The following is a 17,860-nucleotide window of genomic DNA, read 5'->3' on the forward strand; positions in this document are numbered from 1 at the left end:
CTCAGGAGGCAGAGGCAGCTGGATCTCTGAGTTCAAGACTACTCAGGTCTACAGAGTGAATTCCAGGACAGCCAGGGCTACACAGAGAAACCTTGTGTTGAACTCCCCACCCCCCACCAAAAAAAATTCAAAATTTGCTAAAGATAAATGTCAAATCCATCCTCCCCCCCCCCAACATTCAATGCGATGTTTAGCTTAATACAGTCATTCCACGATGGATATATGTAACTGTCATCTTGCGCTTCGTATATACCCAGAATTATGACGGTTCGGCTTGTAGTAAAATTTTAAAAACAATGCCAAGTACTACTTCCAGGCTAATTTTTTTTTTAATGTAAGGACCCTGAATCTGCACTGCTCAGCAACACCAGGTGGGGGTTGTGCTATCCGAGGTCCTACAGCACATAAGATTAAGAAGAGTCTTTGGCTGAAGAGATGGTTCCGTGGTCACCAGCACTGCGTCTAGTTGAGGACTTCAGTTTGTTACCCCAGCCCCCCCCCCCAAATTAGGCAGGTCACACAGCATGCCCTCTTCTGGCATGCATGCATGCATGCATACATACACACATAATTTTAATTTTTTTTAAATCATGAAACAATAAGAATACAATCTAATTAGGAGGGAGGGGCGGGAGGAGTAGCTGAGCCTCCCCTTAGCAGCTGCACGGGGAGGGATGGGTGGATGTCCATGCCCCGACGCAGCTGTCCCGAGTCTACTGGGGAGGGGCTTGTCAGAGCTTACAGCCAATGGGCATTAAGCACGTGCTAGCCTTGAGCCTCCTCAAGGGCTATCACCAGCCAGCCGCGCGTTGGGTGGAGGCAGACTTGGCTCTCTCTTTTTGCGGTGGTCTGCCAGTGTGCAGAAAGCGGGCTCTGCCCTTGGAGGTGAGCTTTCGGGGTACCTTTTATTTCCAGCCCGGTAATAAGGCGGCTCGTAAGTGTCTGTGACTGTGGTCAATGAGATATTATACGAGATGGAAAATGGTGTGTTGTGATCGCCAAATGAGGAAACTGAGTCAGGGGTCATTTGTTTACCCGCAGAAGAGGCAAAGTTAACTGACTTGAAAGTCTTTTGTTTTTTTCTGTGTGTACGTACCCATTATGGTACCCATGTGGAGGACAGGAGGGACAGCTTGCAAGAGTCGCTTCTCTCCTCTCACAATGTGGGGCTCCGAAAGGTCAAACTTGGGTCGTCAGGCTTGGCAGAAGGTCCCTTTACCCACTGGGCCCTGCAGTCTTCGCTGCTTCTAACAAATCATTGCAGACACTTGGGGATAAATGGAGTGTCTGGGAAGGCAGGCGTGAGAGTGGAAATACAGAAAAGGGCGGGAGGTTGGTTGGTTTGGTTTGTTTCTTTAAGGCTTTGACTCTGCAGAAAACTGTCTTTGGGGAGTTGCTTCCGTCCTGATATTATTATGGAACCTGGAATGTTCTAAAGTGCTTTAGCCCAAGGCGTAAAGTAATGTAAAGCATTTTACTTCCCAGAACGTCAGTTTTGGACCCTGAGTGAAGGACCAAACTTTTTTTTAATGTGCTTATATGATATTAAATGCAGTGCTATGGAAACCCTTCCCACAAAAAGAAAGGGGAAAGCCAGGAAAGAAGTCTCTCTCAGAGACTTGTCAACTCATTCTAAAAAGAAGGCTTTGCCATATCTAACCCAAGTCCTGTGAATATAACAATGCTTAGACGTCACAGTCTAAATTTTATTGGGAAAGTTATTTTGTTTGGAATTTTCTTTTCCTATTAAGCTTTTTTTGATCTCCATATTTAAAAAGCCGGGCGGCGCACACCTTTTTTAATCCCGGCACTTGTGAGACAGAGGCAGGCAGATCACTGTGAGTTTGAGGCCAGGCTGGTCTACAAAGCGAGTCCAGGACAGTCAAGGACACACAGAGAAACCCTGTCTCGAAAGAAAAAAAAACCACTCTAGAAAAAAATCTTACCTTTAATAGACATCTAACGCTTTAAATTGTGCAATTTATTTTTTTAAGATGGTCTCTCTGTGTAGGCCTGGCTGGCCTGTATCTCACAGAGATGGCCCTGCCACTGCCTCATGAGTGCTGAGGTCAAGCGCATGTGCCCCCACACCCAGCTAAGTATTTTTTCATTAATATTCATCCTGTAGTCAAATTCTTCCTACAGAGAGAGCTTGCTTCCTCCTAGCCTTCTAGGGAGGGTGTTATTGGGTTTCCCTTTTTCTGTTCCTTGTTTCATCTCATGTGTGTGTTGTTTCAGCTTTTACAGACAAGGTCTTGCTGTGAAACTCAGAACCCAACCCCCACCCCCATCCCACCGCACCCTCCCCCATCCCAGCCCCCCCCCCCCCCCCCCCGCCTCCTGAGCTATGGGGATTACAGATGAGAGCTGCTACCATAGGCTAGCATTCCTTTCTGATGAGCAAAATAATGTTTGATGGTTAAAGTTATCAGGGCTTTGCGGTTGCTCCTTCGTAGATGGGTACGCCTAAGCCATCTTGGCGGGTGGGGGGGGGGGTTGTTTATTTCTGTTCGCTTTTACTAAAATGGTGGTTAAATTGGGATTGCCTTTCAGTGTACGTCTTAGAAAGCAATAGACATGAGAATCTTATCCCTGGCCCGTCTTATCCCCCTGCCACCCGCTCCATACCCCCAGCAGGTGTTTATCATGTCTCAGAGGCAATCTCCTCACCTGCAAGTGGTATTCAGCCTCTGACACCCCGAGAGGCTGCTCTCTCTGCTAAATTAACTGCTGCGTGTTTTGCCTCTTCTGAATTAAATGAGCCCAGGTGTCATTGATCAGGTCCTAAAAGGTTTTTGCTGTTTTCAGCAAGGTGGGGGAGGGGGGGTTGGGGGTTGGATGGTGATCATATTTGCATTTACAAGACAAGCCCAGTTCCCTAAGGGAGTGGTACCTGTTTCCCTTTCCAGCCAAGTAGGGGCTCCTCTTCACAGAGGCCACAGCATCCATGTCTGATGAGGCATTGAAGACGCTCTCCTCTTGTATGTCAAAAAATAAAGGCCATGGTTGGTCATGAGGGCGCAAGCCTTTAATCCCTGCAGTCGGGAGGCAGAGGCAGGCTGATCTCTGAGTTCAAGGCCAGTCTGGTCTACAAAGTGAGTCCCGGACAAGCAAGGCTACACAGAGAAACCCTGTCTCAAAAAAAACAAAACAAACATACATACCTCTGTGTGTGTGTGTGTGTGTGTGTGTGTGTGTGTGTGTGTGTGTGTGTGTCCATTCTCAGGATCCTTAATTCTGTTGTTGATTTCAAGTTCAGTTGGAAGCCAGACAATTATTTGTATTGCTCAATCCTCTGCTTATTTTAATATGTTGAACTGTTGGTCATTTTTATGGGCTAGTTAATATTCTAAAATATTACTCATCCTATGTCTCAAATTTACCAGCTCCAGTTCATTGTTTTAAAAAGTTTCATTTATGTGGGAGGGCACAGCTGTGGTTTGAGGGCGGGGGCTGTGGTGTTTGGGGCTGTATGTGGGTATTGAGGGGGTGTGAAGGGTGGAGGTGGGCGAGTGGTATGGGGGTGGGTGTGTTGTGTATGTGTTGTATGTGTGTTGGGGGGCCGAGGGGCGCCCAAGTGACTTGGTTCATTTGGAGGCCAGAGATAGCTTTCAGGAGTTAATTCTCTCTCCTTTCACTATGTGGGTCCTGTGGGTGAAACTCGGGTCATCTGACTTGGCAAGTGCCTTTACCTGCTGAGCTATCTCACCAGCCTCACCCCAACCCAAGGAAGCTTTAAAGTTTAGTGACCTTAAAATTCTTGTGGCGGGGGGGGGGGCGGTGTGTGGGGGGGGGGGGCTGGGTTCAAGACAAGATTTCTCTATGTCATAGCCCTGGCTGTCCTGGAACTCTCTTTTGTAGACCAGGCTGGCCTCGGTCCTTTATATTTTAAAATGAAGAAAGTAAATTAATTGGATTCATTTTGGTTGTCTTGTTCATGCTATTAGATTGAGATGCTCACAACCAAAATATATAAGAGATGCTAGGGCTGGTGAGATGGCTCCAATTAGGAAGAGCGCTTGTTGAGTGTCCCCAGCACCCAGCAGGAGGATCAGAAATTAAAATACAGTCTCTACTACATAGTAAGTTCAAGCCCAGCTTGAGATACATAAGTCCTGTTTAGAAAGAAAAAAAAAAAGATGCTGATGTTGTATTTCATCTCTGAGTTATTTGGGGGGGGTTAACTATAAAGAAATCTGTGCATATGGACACTTTAGACTTTGGTGTCACAGTTCTCAACCTGTGGGTTGTGACCCCTTTGGAGGGCAAATGACCCTTTCACAGGTCGCCTAAGAACACTTGAAAATACGTATGTACATTCTGATTCATAACAGTAGCAACAACAAAAAAAATAAGTTTATGCTTGAGAGTCACCACAGTATGAACTTTTTGGTTTTTAATAATATTTTTATTCTTTGAATATTTAGTATGTCTGCCATGTGTTTTGATATATGTCTGCCATATATTTTGATCATATTTGCCCCCTGTTACCTCTCTCTCTCCCTGTCCCCTTGAGGCTACACAACCTGTCTCCCTTTCAACTTGATGTACTCTTTTTTCTATAACTAGTTTTTAGTCTAATTTTTTTTTAGAGGGCTGTGTATCTCTGGTTGTCTTGGAACTAGCTATAGAGTCCAGGCTGGCTTCAAATCACAGAGATCTGTCTCTGCCTCCTGAGTGCTGGGATTAAAGGCATGCGCCATCACACCCAGCTCATCACGTGTTACTAAAAGCTTGACAGCTGCTCCTGGCCTGGCTGGCCGTTCCTGTTCCCCCTATTCTTCCTGCCCTCTGCACTTCCCTACACCACTGGTGGCTCCCTAGTGGTTGTGTAAGTGCAGCACGCATAAGGCTCTGACTTCAGTCTGGGTAGTGATAGTGTGTGCATAATACAAAGAGACCCTGGCCTCAATCCTAAGTGGTTGTGTGTGCACAGCATGCGTGAGGCTCTGGGTTCAGCCCTAGTGATGGGGTGTTGAGGGCTTCAATCATTTTTAGCACTTAACAAAACTTTTCTTGGCTGCCTTTGATGGAGTCATAATCTTATAAAAATGGACGGACTCTGTTGGTCTTAAGTCACCTGTGTCATGCGTTTCAGACACTGAGTGGTTATAAGGCTGGCTCTCCACGCCTCACCCTTCATATCCACAAACTTAGGTACAGCGTTAATTCGGTTTTTTTTGTTTTGTTTTGTTTTTGAGGCAAGGAGCAGGTGTCACTATTGAGTACCAGGAGTTATTCAAGAGCCTTATGATGAGCCAGGCATGGGAGTGCTCACCAGTAATCCCTGTACTTGGATTGGGAGACACAGACAGGCAGATCTCTGTGAGTTCAAGGCCAGCCTGGACTACATTAGCAACTTCTAGAGCACCTAAGATTGTTTGGTGAGACCCTATCTTTAACTGGTCTGTGATGACACCCAACAGCCCTCCTGTTGGCCACGTATATGGATTCACTTGGTGCCCGTGACGGCCTTGGAGAGGGTGGGGCTCTGATTTCCAATTCATGAGAGAAGATGCAGCCTCAGGGTTGGGTTAGGTCACCTGTCAGTGTAGACACATCAGAAGGTAGGTCTGCTTTTTCGTTTTTGGAGGAGCCTTCACCCAGACTTCCATGGTGGCTGCACCAATTTATGTGTCCACCAGCAGTGAGCAAGGACGCCCCCTGGACCCTCACCAGTCAGTCATCCTGACCGGGAAGGGGAACCTCAAGGCAATTTCAATTTGCCCTCAAGTCTTTAAGCTCTCATCATATGGGATCTCCTCGATTGCTTTATTTTCTACCACAAGGCCAGAGTTGTGGTAGAAGAGTAATAAACCAGATTAGCCAAAATGACCAATTATCAGCGGTGCTGGCTTTTATAGGTATCAGATGATAACGAAAGAGGATGTTTCAATTAAGAGTTAGTCCTGGGTCTTATTAACATTACTAGGTATACTGCTTCCTATGATTGCTAAATTGTTCTGTCATTAGAGGTGGCACTGAGAAGCCATAAGAGGAAGTGGCAAAAACATACTGAGCTAGCACTCAATGATGAGGAACCAAATTTGTCGTGTGGTGCCTGGTGATGTACCAGGATTTGCACAGGTTCGTTGTCCATCTGTGTAACTGCTGTGGAGGAATTTCTACTCATAACCTTAGCCTGTCTCTTGATTTCAGCTTGAAATTTTTTTTCCTACCTATATGGCCACGTCACGTTGCATGTACCCACATCAGAATAACCTTGTGGTGTAGATTTCTGTCGTCCTACCCTTTGACATGGGTTCCAAAGCTGAAACTCAGGTCACCAGGCTTCTGTGACAAAATGCCTTTACCCTCTGAGCCATGTTGCTGGTCCTATTGAAGTTTTCTTATTTACTTTAGGTAATTTTTAGGTAGTTTACTTTTCTCTCTCTCTTTTTTTAAAAGATTTATTTATTTTTTATTATGTATACAGTGCTCTGCCTGCATATACACCCACAGGACAGAAGAGAGCACCAGATCTCATTATAGATGACTGTAAGCCACCATGTGGTTGCTGGGAATTGAACTCAGGACCTCAGGAAGAGCAGCCAATGCTCTTAACCTCTGAGCCATCTCTCTGGCCCAGTTAGGTAGTTTACTTTTACGTGTGCATGCCTCTGGAGGTCTGATGAGGGTAACTTTTAGGAGTCAGTTCTCTTGTTCTACCATCTAAGTCCCATAGATCGAACTTGAGTTGTCCAGCTTTGGCAGCTAGCAGCATTACCCGCTGAGGCATTTTGCTAGCCTTTGGGTTTTTTTTTCCCCTCTTTCATATCACATCCCTGCTGCAGTTTCCCCTCCCTTCTCTCTTCTCAGTCCCTCCCCTCATCCCCAGCCCCAGCCCCTGACCTACCCTTCCCTCCATTTCTCTTCAGCAAAGGGAAGACTTCCCAGGTATACTAACCAAACATGGCGTATCAAGTTGCCATAAGACTAATCACCTCCCCTCATATTAAGGGCGGGTGACGTGAGGAGAAGGGTCCCAAAAGCAAGCAAAGGAGTCAGAGACAATCACCACTCCCACTCTTTGGAGGTCCACAAACACTCCCAAGCTCAACAACCACAGCATGTATGCAGAGGACCTATCCCAGTCCCATGCAGGGTCTGTGGTTGCCTCTTCAGACTCTGAGCTCACAAGAGCCCTGCTCAGTTGAATTTTGTGGGCCATGTTCTCCTGGTATCCTTGATATCTCTGGCCCCCTACAATCCTTCCTCCCCCTACTTCTGCAGGGTTCCCCAAGCTCTGCCTCATGTTTGGCCATGAGTCTCTGCTGCATCTGCCCCATCCGTTGCTGGATGAGGCCCGTCTTGACAGTATGCCTAGGAATCCTTTTTATGAGTATAGCAGAAGGATCATTAGGAATCATTGACTTTTCATGACAGTCGTGTTTGGTTCTATCCTAGGTCTCTAGGTTATCCAGCCTCTGGGTCCTGGCCTTCCAGGCAGCGTCAGACATGGGCTCCCTCTAGTGGCATGGTTCTCAAGCTGGACCAGTCACTGATTAGCCAGTCACTCAATTTCTGTGTCCCCTTGACCGTATTATAGCACATTTTGTAAGCAGGGCACATTGTAGACAGAAGGATTTGAGGATGGTGTTCCAATCCCTTCACTAGAAGTCTGGCCTGGTTACAGGAAATGGCCAGTTCACTCACTCTATCCCCCGTTGTTAGGAATCTTCCCTGGAAGTTTCTATTGTACTAAGTTTTTTACCTGGCCCCAAAATGCCCCCCAATTCCAATTGTCTCTCCCAGTACCCTCTCCCCCCTCTTCTCCCCTCCTTATCCCTCTTTTCCCCACCTTCCCCATCACCCCCATGATAACTATTCTATTTTCCCATCCCAGGGAGATTCATGGGTTCCCCCCCCCCACCCCCGAGCCTTCCTTGCTCTCTGGGTCTGTGGATTATAACATGATTATCCCTCAACTTACAACAAATATCCACTCCTAAGTAATCACACACTGTATATATCTTTCTGAGTATGGATTACCTTACTAGGGATATTTTTTTTTCTAGTTCCATTCATTTGCCTACAACTTTCATGATGGTTATTTTTTTTAACGGCTGAATAATACTTCATTGTGTAAGTGTACCGCGTTTTCTTTATCCGTTGTTCAGTTGAGAGACATTTAGGTTGTTTTCTTGTTTCTGGCTATTACAAATAAAGCTGTTATGTTAGGAGCAGAGTTGAGGGTAGATGGGGCATCCTTTGGGTGTGTGCCCAGGATGTGGTGTATTGCTGGGTCTTGAGGAAGATCTATTCCCAATTTTCTGATAAGCCACCAGATTGATTTCCAAACTTGTCTGTACAAACTTGCACTCCCACCTTGTTCCATGTCCTCACCAGCTTGAGCTGTCACTCATGGTTTTTTATCTTAGTCATTCTAACACGTATAAAATGGAAAGTCAGTCATTTTGATTTGCATTTCCCTGGTGGCTAAGAATGGCAAATGTTTCTTTAATTACTTCTCGGCCGTTTAAGATTCCTCTGTTGAGAATTCTGTTTAGATCTATGCCCCATTTTTAATTGGGTTATTTGGTTTGTTGGTGTCTAGTTTCTGAAGTTCTTTATATATTTTTTTGAAATTAGCCCTCTTTAATATGTGGAGTTGGTGAAAATCTTTTCCCATTTTGTAGGCTGCCAGTTTGTCCTATTTGACAGTGTCCTTTGCCATACAGGAGCATTTCAGTTTCATGAGCATTTGCCACTTATTTATTGTTGATCTTAGTGCCTGTGCTCTTGTTATGTTCAGGAAGTTGTCTCCTGTGTCAATGTGTTTGTAGATACGCCTCCTTTCTCTTCTACCAGGTTTGGTGTATCTGGCTTTATGTTGACCATAAAACCAAGACTGCTTAGACTGAGTTTTGTGCAGGATGATAGATATGGATCTATTTCCATTTTTCTACATACAGACATCTACTTAGACCATTTGCTGAAGATGCTTTCTTTTTTCCCATTGTGTATTTCTGGCTTCTTTATCAAAAACCAGATGTTCATAGGTGTGTGTGTGGATCTACATCTAGGTCTTTGATTTGATCCCATTGATCAACCTTTCTGTTTTTGTGCCAATACCATGTGACAGTGGTCACAGCTTAAAAGCAGTGTGCGTGATAACTCCAAAAGTTCTTTTATTGTCCATGACTATTTTTAGCTATTTGGGGGTTTTGTTTTTCCATATGAAGTTGAGTATTGTCCTTTCAAAGTGTAAAGAATTGTGTTGGAATTTTGATGGCAATTACATTGAATCTGTAGATTGGTTTTAGTAAAATGACTATTTTTTACTGAATTAATCCTACAATCCATAAGCATGGAAGATCTTTTCTTTTCGTCTTCTGGTATCATCTTCTATTTTTTTTTCCGAAGACTTGAAGTTCTTGTCATACAGGTCATTCACTTGCTTGGTTAGAGGTACACCAAGATTTTTTTTTATATTTGTGACTATTGCAAAAGGTGTTTCCCTGATTTCTTTGTAAGCCTGTTTGTCATTTGTGCATAGGAGGGCTAGCAATTTTTTAAAGTTAATATTGTATCCAGCCATTTTGTTGAAGGTGTTTATCAGCTATAAAAGTAGAATTTTTGAGGTCTCTTATGTATACTATCATATCATCTGCAACTAATGATACTTTGACTCCTTCCTTCCCAATTTGTATCCTTGATCTACTTTAGTTGTCTTATTGCTCTACTAAAACTTCAGGTACTATCTTGAATAGATATGGAGAGAGTAGACAGCTTTGTCTTGTTCCTGATTTTAGTGGACTTGTTTTGAGTTTCCCCCATTTAATTTGATGTTATAGGCTTGCTGTAAATTCCCTTTACTATGTTTAGATGTGTCCCTTGTATCCTTGATCTATCTCTCCAAGAATTTTAATCATGGAGGGAGGTTGGATTTGTCAAATGCTTTTCAGCATCTAATGAGACGATCATGTGGAGTTTGTTTATATGGTGGATTATACTGATGGATTTTTGCATGTTGAACCATCCCTGCATCTCTGGGATCAAACCATCTGACCATGGTGTTCATGAGTGATCTTTTTTATGTGTTCTTTGATTCAGTTTGCAAGTATTTTCTCATCCTTGAAGGTTTAGGGGGTTGTTTTGTTTTGTTTTGTTTTGTTTTGTGACAGGCTCTCAGTATGTACTCCTGACTAGCCTGGAACTCTCTGTGTAGAGACTGGCCCTGAGTTCACGGAGATCTGCCTGCCTCTGCATCCCAAGTGCCAGGGTTAAAGGTGTGCACCACCATGCCTGGCTTGAGTTACTTTTACCTTTACTGACTCTCCATAACTTGCTATTAACAGGCACCAAGCAGAACATGTCTGCAAACTGTGTCCTGTGTTGTTAGTAACTACTGGGAACCTATTTACTTTTTTTTTTTTTTTTTTAGCATAGTGATCAATCCAAATGCATTCGGAGAACATCACATTGAACTGTAGTCAATGCTGGGTGGTGTTTGGGGAACTAAGGATTCAGCAACTGAAGTGTCCCAGATTCTATACTCTAGTGACAGACAGGTAGCTGGAGTGAGATCTATAGAGAACTGTCACTGCTAAGTGGTCTTGGCTCAGTGTCTCCCATAGGAGGAGGGAAGTATGCACAGCATCCCACAGGTATTTCTCGCTCTGTGTTACCAAAGAGTCTACTTTTCCACCAAAGACTGAGCTCTATGATGAAGAGCTTATTACTCTCCCTCTTCTACAACTGCACACTAAGGTGGTTTCTCAGGGAGCCAGATAATAAATAACTCAGGATGCTTAAGCAATTGCTGAAGGAAAAATACTCAGGCTTGATAACGTGAGCTCCCGAGAGTTGAAGTGGCAAGTGGAGTGCCTAGTTTCTCCCTCTTTCTTGAGTATTACCTAGGACACAACCATTTGCGTTTTAAACCTACAAAACTCTTCATGTTCTCTAAGGAAGCATAGAATGCGATGAAAAATGTGACTTGGGGAAAAGACTAAAGGTAGGGGGAAAACTCCATCCTGTCTTTGTTTTTTTTGTTTTGTTTTGTTTTTTTTGTTTTTGTTTTGGATAGTCTCTCTATGTAGTTGTGGTTGTCCCAAAACTCCTTTTTTAGACCAGGCTGCCCTCAATTTCACAGCACTCCACCTGCTTCTACCCCGAGGGTGCTTATATTAAAAGCGTGCACCCCCATTCCTGGCTCCATCCCAGGTCTTAATGCTGAATAGTTCCAATACTCTTTCTAATAGAGTCCACCTCTGATGTATGAGTCTGGACCCCAAGAAATGAAATTCGTTGCATCCTTGTTGGGTAGAAATTAGCATAGTCCCAGCCAGGCATGGTGGTGCACACCTGTAATCCCAACACTCTGGGAGGAAGAGGCAGGAGGATCTCTGTGAGTTCAAGGCCAGCGTGGTCTACAAAGCAAGTCCAGGACATCCAGGGCTACACAGAGAAACCCTGTCTCAAAAAAAAAACCACCCCAAAAGAAGAAAAAGGAACATAGTCCCATCTGTGAAGTATTTAAGAGAAGAAGTGGGTAGAAATTTCTCTTGCTGGGCAGGCTAGTTGAGACTGACAGGTTGGTGTCATCAATTGATTTGCTCCTGGTGGGATTCTGTGCCCTTAACTTGCTGTCCTCCTTCCTCTGCTGCTTTGGTTGAATTCCTATCCTGAACCCTGGGTTCCGTCTCTCAGAAACACGGCTCCTAGAGATACAGTGTGTAATCTGTTGCAAAGGTTTCATGGAATCATGTTTTGAAAGTGGCTGGAAGCAACCAGGTGCAGTGGTGGCACATACCTGTAATCCCGGCACTCAGGGAGGCAGAGAGAGGCAGGTGGGTCACTGTGAGTTCGAGGCCAGCCTGGTCTACAAAGCAAGTCCAGGACAGCCAAGGCTACACAGAGAAACTCTGTCTCAAAAAAAAAGAGAGAGAGGGATGGAGGGAGTGATGAGAGAGGGGAGAAAGGAAGAGGGAAGGAGGGGAGAGAGAGAGAGAGAGAGAGAGAGAGAGAGAGAGAGAAATGGCTGGAGTTTGGTTATTGAGAACACTGGGGGTCACCCTCTGGACTCAATGAAGAACTAAAGTTTAATGTCCTGATCTAAAAAAACCCAACTTTGATGATTTCTTGCATATTGATCACTGAACTTAGATTAGGATATGAATGAGAAAATTATTTTAGAGGGTGAATTCTCTTCCAACTACAGGCTTGAAACTTAGAATAAACAATTTCATGCCTGGGCTTTAACCCCAACCAATGAGGCTGAGGCAGGAGGATTGCAAGTTTTAAAGCCCACCTGGGTAATTATATATTGTCGCAAAGTGGCAGAGGGTGGGGAGGGCTGGAGCAGAGCACTTGCCAAAAATTCATCAGTAAGGTGCTATAGATGTGGCTCAGGTGTAAACCACTTGCTTAGAATCCACCAGTGAGCAGCTCAAGGTGTGTCTCAACAGTAATGTATATGTTGTAGATCCAACAGAATGGGCCTGGGGACACAGTTCATTAGTAGAGCAGCTGCCTAGAATCCCCCAGTGAGGGGCTTGAATGCTGCTGAGTCCCTGCCTAGCGTGCAGAAGATTCTAGAGTTCAGTTGCAGTCCTGCTTGTCAGGTACCTACGGTAGTTCAATGGCTACATTTTTGCATACAGAAGCCCCATGTGGAAGGCACGTTGATGTCACTTGAAAATGAAGGTAATGAAATGTGGTGTAAAGACTGGCTATTTCCTGAGGCTGATGTAAGACTGTCTGTCTGTAGGTCTGTCAATGTTCGGATACCTTCATAGGACCAATGGTTGGACCTGAAACCCACTCAGTGAAATGGAGTCCCCATGGCAAGAGCTAAAATAGGGCATCTTTCAGGGTACAAAACATGTCCAAGTTTATGAGCCAAGATGTGTGAGAGGCGATATTTGTTATTTAACATTCAATGAGTACATACTTAAAATTCTCCATGTGTCAACAACCAAATATGTTCTAGGGGAAAAAAAGATAAATGTGTCTGAATCTCAAAAAAAAAAAAAAGTATAATCCAGATGTGCTAGCACATGCCCTAATTACAACACTTAGAAAGTAGATGCTAGAGGATACAGGAATTCAAAGTCATCTTGGCTAGATGAGACTATTTTTTAAAAAAAACAACAATAAAATGGTGGTATAAAGGGCTGTAAAAAAAAAAAGTCTTAGACCACACTAAAGGGATGCAAAGTCTAGACTTGCTTCTTACAAGAAATAAGCTTCATACACAGGTGATAACAAGGAGAAATAACCCAACTTCACGGGCACAAAGATGAATATTGTGAGCAGAAGGTGGTAGCACTGTGGGAAAGCCTTTTCACACACAGCATTTAACATCAGTTTTTACGGATGGGCTAGGGGGATTCAGTGGACAAGCATGAGGACCTGAGTTCAAATCCCCAGAATCCATGTGAAGAGTCAACTCATGCTTGTAAGCCCCAGCCCTGTTATCAGGAGGAGCAGTAGTTCAAGGTCATCTTTGGCTTAGATCAGGCAATCTTCAGATTCAGGAGAGGCCCTGTCTGGAAAATTACAGGTGGTTGCCTTGTTACTCTTCTATGGCTGTTATACATACACACTGTGACCAAGGCAACTTATAATGGCGTTTAATTGAGGACTTGATTACAGTATCGGAGATTGGTCCATGGCCATCATGGCAGGAAGCATGGAGGCACTTAGGTGTGCATCACACAGAGCAATAGCTGAGAGTTATCTGACTCAGTGGCACACTGAGGAGGCAGTGTGTCTGTGCCTGGTGTGGCCTTTCGAAAGCTCCGCCCACAAGGCCACACCCTCCTAATCCTTCTCAGACTGTGCTGCAAGCATTCAAATATATAAGTCTATGGGGACTGTTCTCACTCAAATCAACACTGCTGGGGATGGAGAAAAAAACGGCTCAGTGGTTAATAACACCCGCTGCTCTTGGCAGTGAGACCCATGTCTCACTCAAAGTACCCACATTCAAGTGACTCACAACGTCCTGTAACTCCAATTCCACAGAATCCAATGTCCTCTTCTGGCCTCCAAGGGCACCTGCATGCGCACATGGACATAAAAGAAAATCTTTTTTTTTCTTTTTTTTTTTTCCAAGTTCCCCTCTGTAGTTCGGATATATGAGGTGTTCTCATCCCCAGCTGGCCCAAGCAGACTGTGACGTTAGTAACGGCATTCTCTCTTCCCTCTCTGTCTCAGAAAACTCAATGAGTAATCCGGAAGAAGACGCTGAACCAGCCCCGAGTGAGCAGGAGCCAGAAGAGGAACAGGCACCAGGTTTGCGGGCAGGAGGGGGATGTAAAGAAAGATAAAACAAGCCACGACGTGGTGTGTAGTTTCATCTGACGAGTTAAACCCTGAATTCCTTTTTTTTTAATTAATTTATTCATACTACATCTCAGTTGTTAGCCCATCCCATGTATCCTCCCATTCCTCCCTTCCTCCCACTTCCCCCCTACTCCCCTCCCCTCCCCTATGTCTGTGTCTGAGGGGGACCTCCTCCCCCTGTATATGCTCATAGGGTATCAAGTCTCTCCTTGGTGACCTATTATCTTTCCTCTGAGTGCCACCAGGCATCTCCATCCAAGGGACATGTTCAAATATGGGGCACCAGAGTTTGTGTGAAAGTTAGATCTCCTTCTCCACTCACCAGTGGAGAATGTCCTGTCCATCGGCTAGTCTGGGTAGGGGTTCGAGGTTTACTGCCTATTTTTTCCTTGGCTGTTGCCATAGTTTGCGGAGGACCCCAGGGCCCAGACTCACCTGTAGTTTTCCAGGACCCGCTGGATCCTTCTATTTCCTCTTTCTCCCAGGCTTCTCATGCCTAAAGTCTCAATAGGATGACCTCCCCTCTTACCCACTATCCTGGTAGGTACAGATGCACTACCACACAACAGGGATATATGCTCAACCATGTTCATAGCTGCCTTATTCATAATAGCCAGAACTTGGAAATAACCTATGTGTCTCTCAATAGAAGAATGGATAAAGAAACTGTGGTACATTTACACTATGGAATACTACTCAGCTATTAAAAACAAGGAATTTCCAAAATTTGTGGACAAATGGATTGAACGAGAAATTGTCATAATGAGTGAGTTCACACAGAAGCAAAAAGAGCTAAATGGTATATACTCACTTATATCGAGACACTAGCCCAAGGTGTACAAACCCTGAATTCCTATGCACGTGCATACAGGATTGGAGTTTGGTTGCTAGCCCCCACCTCAGGGGACTCAGCAACCAACCACCTGTGACCCCACTTCCAAGAGATCCAACGCCTCTGTCCTCTGCCGGTACATGTAATTAGACATTGAAAATAAACCTCTTTTTTTTATGGTGGATATTTCCTGAGGAACGAACATAAGATTAAGCTCTGGCATCCGTATCGGCATGCACACATATACTTGAACGTATCACATGTCACTCACACATGCGCACAGACGATGCTTTTAACTTGCCTAGACAGGGGGTATGGAAGGGTAATTTTTTTTTGTTTCCCGGTCCTGGTTGCCTGGTCTATGTGTCTGTCCTTACACTGCGACCCCTAGCGTCTTAAATATTGTTTCGGTTCAGGATATATGACATTTGTCTGCAAGTCTGGAGGCCGTTCTCGGCCTCATTGATTCTATCAGAAGTTTTAAAAATCACCTTGACAATACCTTGGAGAAAGATGGTACAACGTGTCTCTTGACGTGGATTGCATTAAATTGCATAGATCTGTGTTTGGGTGTGGCTGGTATTAATAAGGTTGACTCTTGAGGCTTACATTGCTCAGGCAGCAAATTATTTGCTGCCCAAGGACCAGAGTTCAATTCCCCGGAGCCCATATTATTAGGGCAGGTGGGAAGGGTATGCACCTGTAATCCCAGCACTGAGGAGGCAGAGGCCAGAGGATCCCTGGTCCTTGATGGCCAGCCCAGGCTAGACGTATTCCCGAGATCTAGGTTTCGTAAGACTCCCTGAAAACAAGATTGGGGACCAGAGAGATAGCTCATCAAGTAAGAGCACTGGCCGCTCTTCTGAAGGACCCAGGTTCAGTTTTCAGCACCCACGTGACAGATGGCAACCATGCGTAGCTCTAGTTCTGAAGGATCTGCTGTCTTCTGCCCTGCACAGGGTACACAGCCATGCAGGCAAAACATTCATAAAATAAAATAATGAATCTTTAAACATTGGGAGTGATTGAGGAAAAACACCAAAACTTCACCTCTTGGAATATAAACACACACATATGTATGTGTGTGTGTGTGTGTGTGTGTAGCATCTATATAGCATATATATATATATATATATATATATAATATTGCGTGTGTTTATATTGTATGTGTATGTATATATACATATATACATATATGCACATATATAGTGTGTGTATATATGGAGATCTGCCATATATGTACAAATAGACAACCAACCAGAAAACACGTTCCTACAGTAAAGAGACTCCAAATACTGATACTGCCTCAGGAGCCCTTACCCAAGCTCTGGTGGAATATTGTCTGTCTTGATTTTGTGCAGGTGACTTCGGCTGCATGACTCCATGTGTGTCCAGAGGACAGCATTTCATGGCTTTCCCCCCCCCATCCCCTTGGTCTTGCTCTCTTGCTGCCCTCTCTCGCTTTGCATTCCCTAAGCCCAGGGAGGGGTGAAACTGTGATAGAGACGGTGTCTCTGCTTTGCACAACAGTCGAAAATCATGTCGGATGGGTTTTTTTTTCCCCTCCCTTTCACAGAATCCTTTCCATATAAGGAAGAAGATGAAGCAGCAAAGACAAGTGAACAAGGTGAAGAAAATATTAACTTGTGGCCAGTCTCTGAGGAGGCTGGATGGTAGCAGTCTATTCGGCACTCAGATGGGAGGCAAGGTCCAGGTGTCACTGGTGTGTGCACCCGAGCCTTCCCTGTAAAGGCATGAGGCTCTCTGGCGATTTATGCCGGTCACAACTCATGAAAAGTTCGAAAATAACCCATAATTACAGCAAACTGAGACACACAAGTGGGAGTTGACTTGTTCTAAACTCAGCTAAGAATCGTCAGCTGTGCCCTGATCCAATTTAGAAATTTTGCTACAGGTTTTCAATTAGCATACGATGTGATGGGTTTCCTTGTTTTTTTTGTTTGTTTGTTTGTTTTTTGGTGGTTTCGCCAAGATATTTTCATACAACTTATGCCCCTTCTGCTTTGATTTTTGGTCACCCGATGTGGGTTGCTGCCTACGGGAGCTGGAGGTGAAGGGTTATTTACCGAAGTGTGGGTGTCTCACCAGAGGATACCCCACTGAAGAAATTCCCATTCTCCTAGCAGCCATTAACTGCCTGTAGGTCCCCAGGGAGGGGAGGAGCCTCATGTATTCCAGGCTGGCCTGGCTGAGGATGATCTTGTGAGCACTTAATCCTCCTGCCTCCACCCCTCGACTGGTGGAATTACAGGTGTGCGTGTGGCCTAGACCAGTTTATGCGGTGCTACATGTTGAGGCCCAGGGTTTCACGCACGCTAAGGCAAGTGCTCTATCAACTGAGCCAACATCCCCCGACCCACTGCTTCATTTTTCCCATACTTCCTTCTAGTCTGTCCTCGTGTCACTTACATTGTTATTTCTTCTTCTTCTTCTTCTTCTTCTTCTTCTTCTTCTTCTTCTTCTTCTTCTTCTTCTTCTTCTTCTTCTCCAGCCCTTAAGATCTCTTCTTCCCTTCTCAGGGTTTCCTTCAACCTTATCTCACGCACATATATGCTCTCACACACTCTAGGGGAAAATATGAAGTATTTGTATTTCTGATTCTGGCAGATTTCACCCCAACAGTGATTGCTCTTTCATCCATCTTACTTAATAAATAAAATTCCATTGTACTGTGGCTCAGTCTCTAGTCCCATCCATCCCTCAGGCAGCAGA

At 44.6% G+C, this 17,860-nt stretch overlaps 1 protein-coding gene across 1 annotated transcript in view; it reads left to right on the forward strand.

Annotated features, from left to right (window-relative positions):
- The first annotated feature begins 806 nt into the window (after nt 1-806).
- Nucleotides 807-17,860, forward strand: part of NLRP5 (NLR family pyrin domain containing 5) — a 46,864-nt gene continuing 29,810 nt past the window's right edge. The window contains exons 1-3 of the mRNA XM_084770596.1: nt 807-885; nt 14,167-14,244; nt 16,704-16,754. Of these exons, the coding sequence (XP_084626722.1) occupies nt 14,175-14,244; nt 16,704-16,754 (121 nt within the window). The 5' untranslated portion in view covers nt 807-885; nt 14,167-14,174. The remainder of the gene's footprint in view (nt 886-14,166; nt 14,245-16,703; nt 16,755-17,860) is intronic.

Source organism: Acomys minous (assembly GCF_964271855.1).
Source record: "Acomys minous genome assembly, chromosome: 20".
Lineage (NCBI taxonomy): Eukaryota > Metazoa > Chordata > Mammalia > Rodentia > Muridae > Acomys > Acomys minous.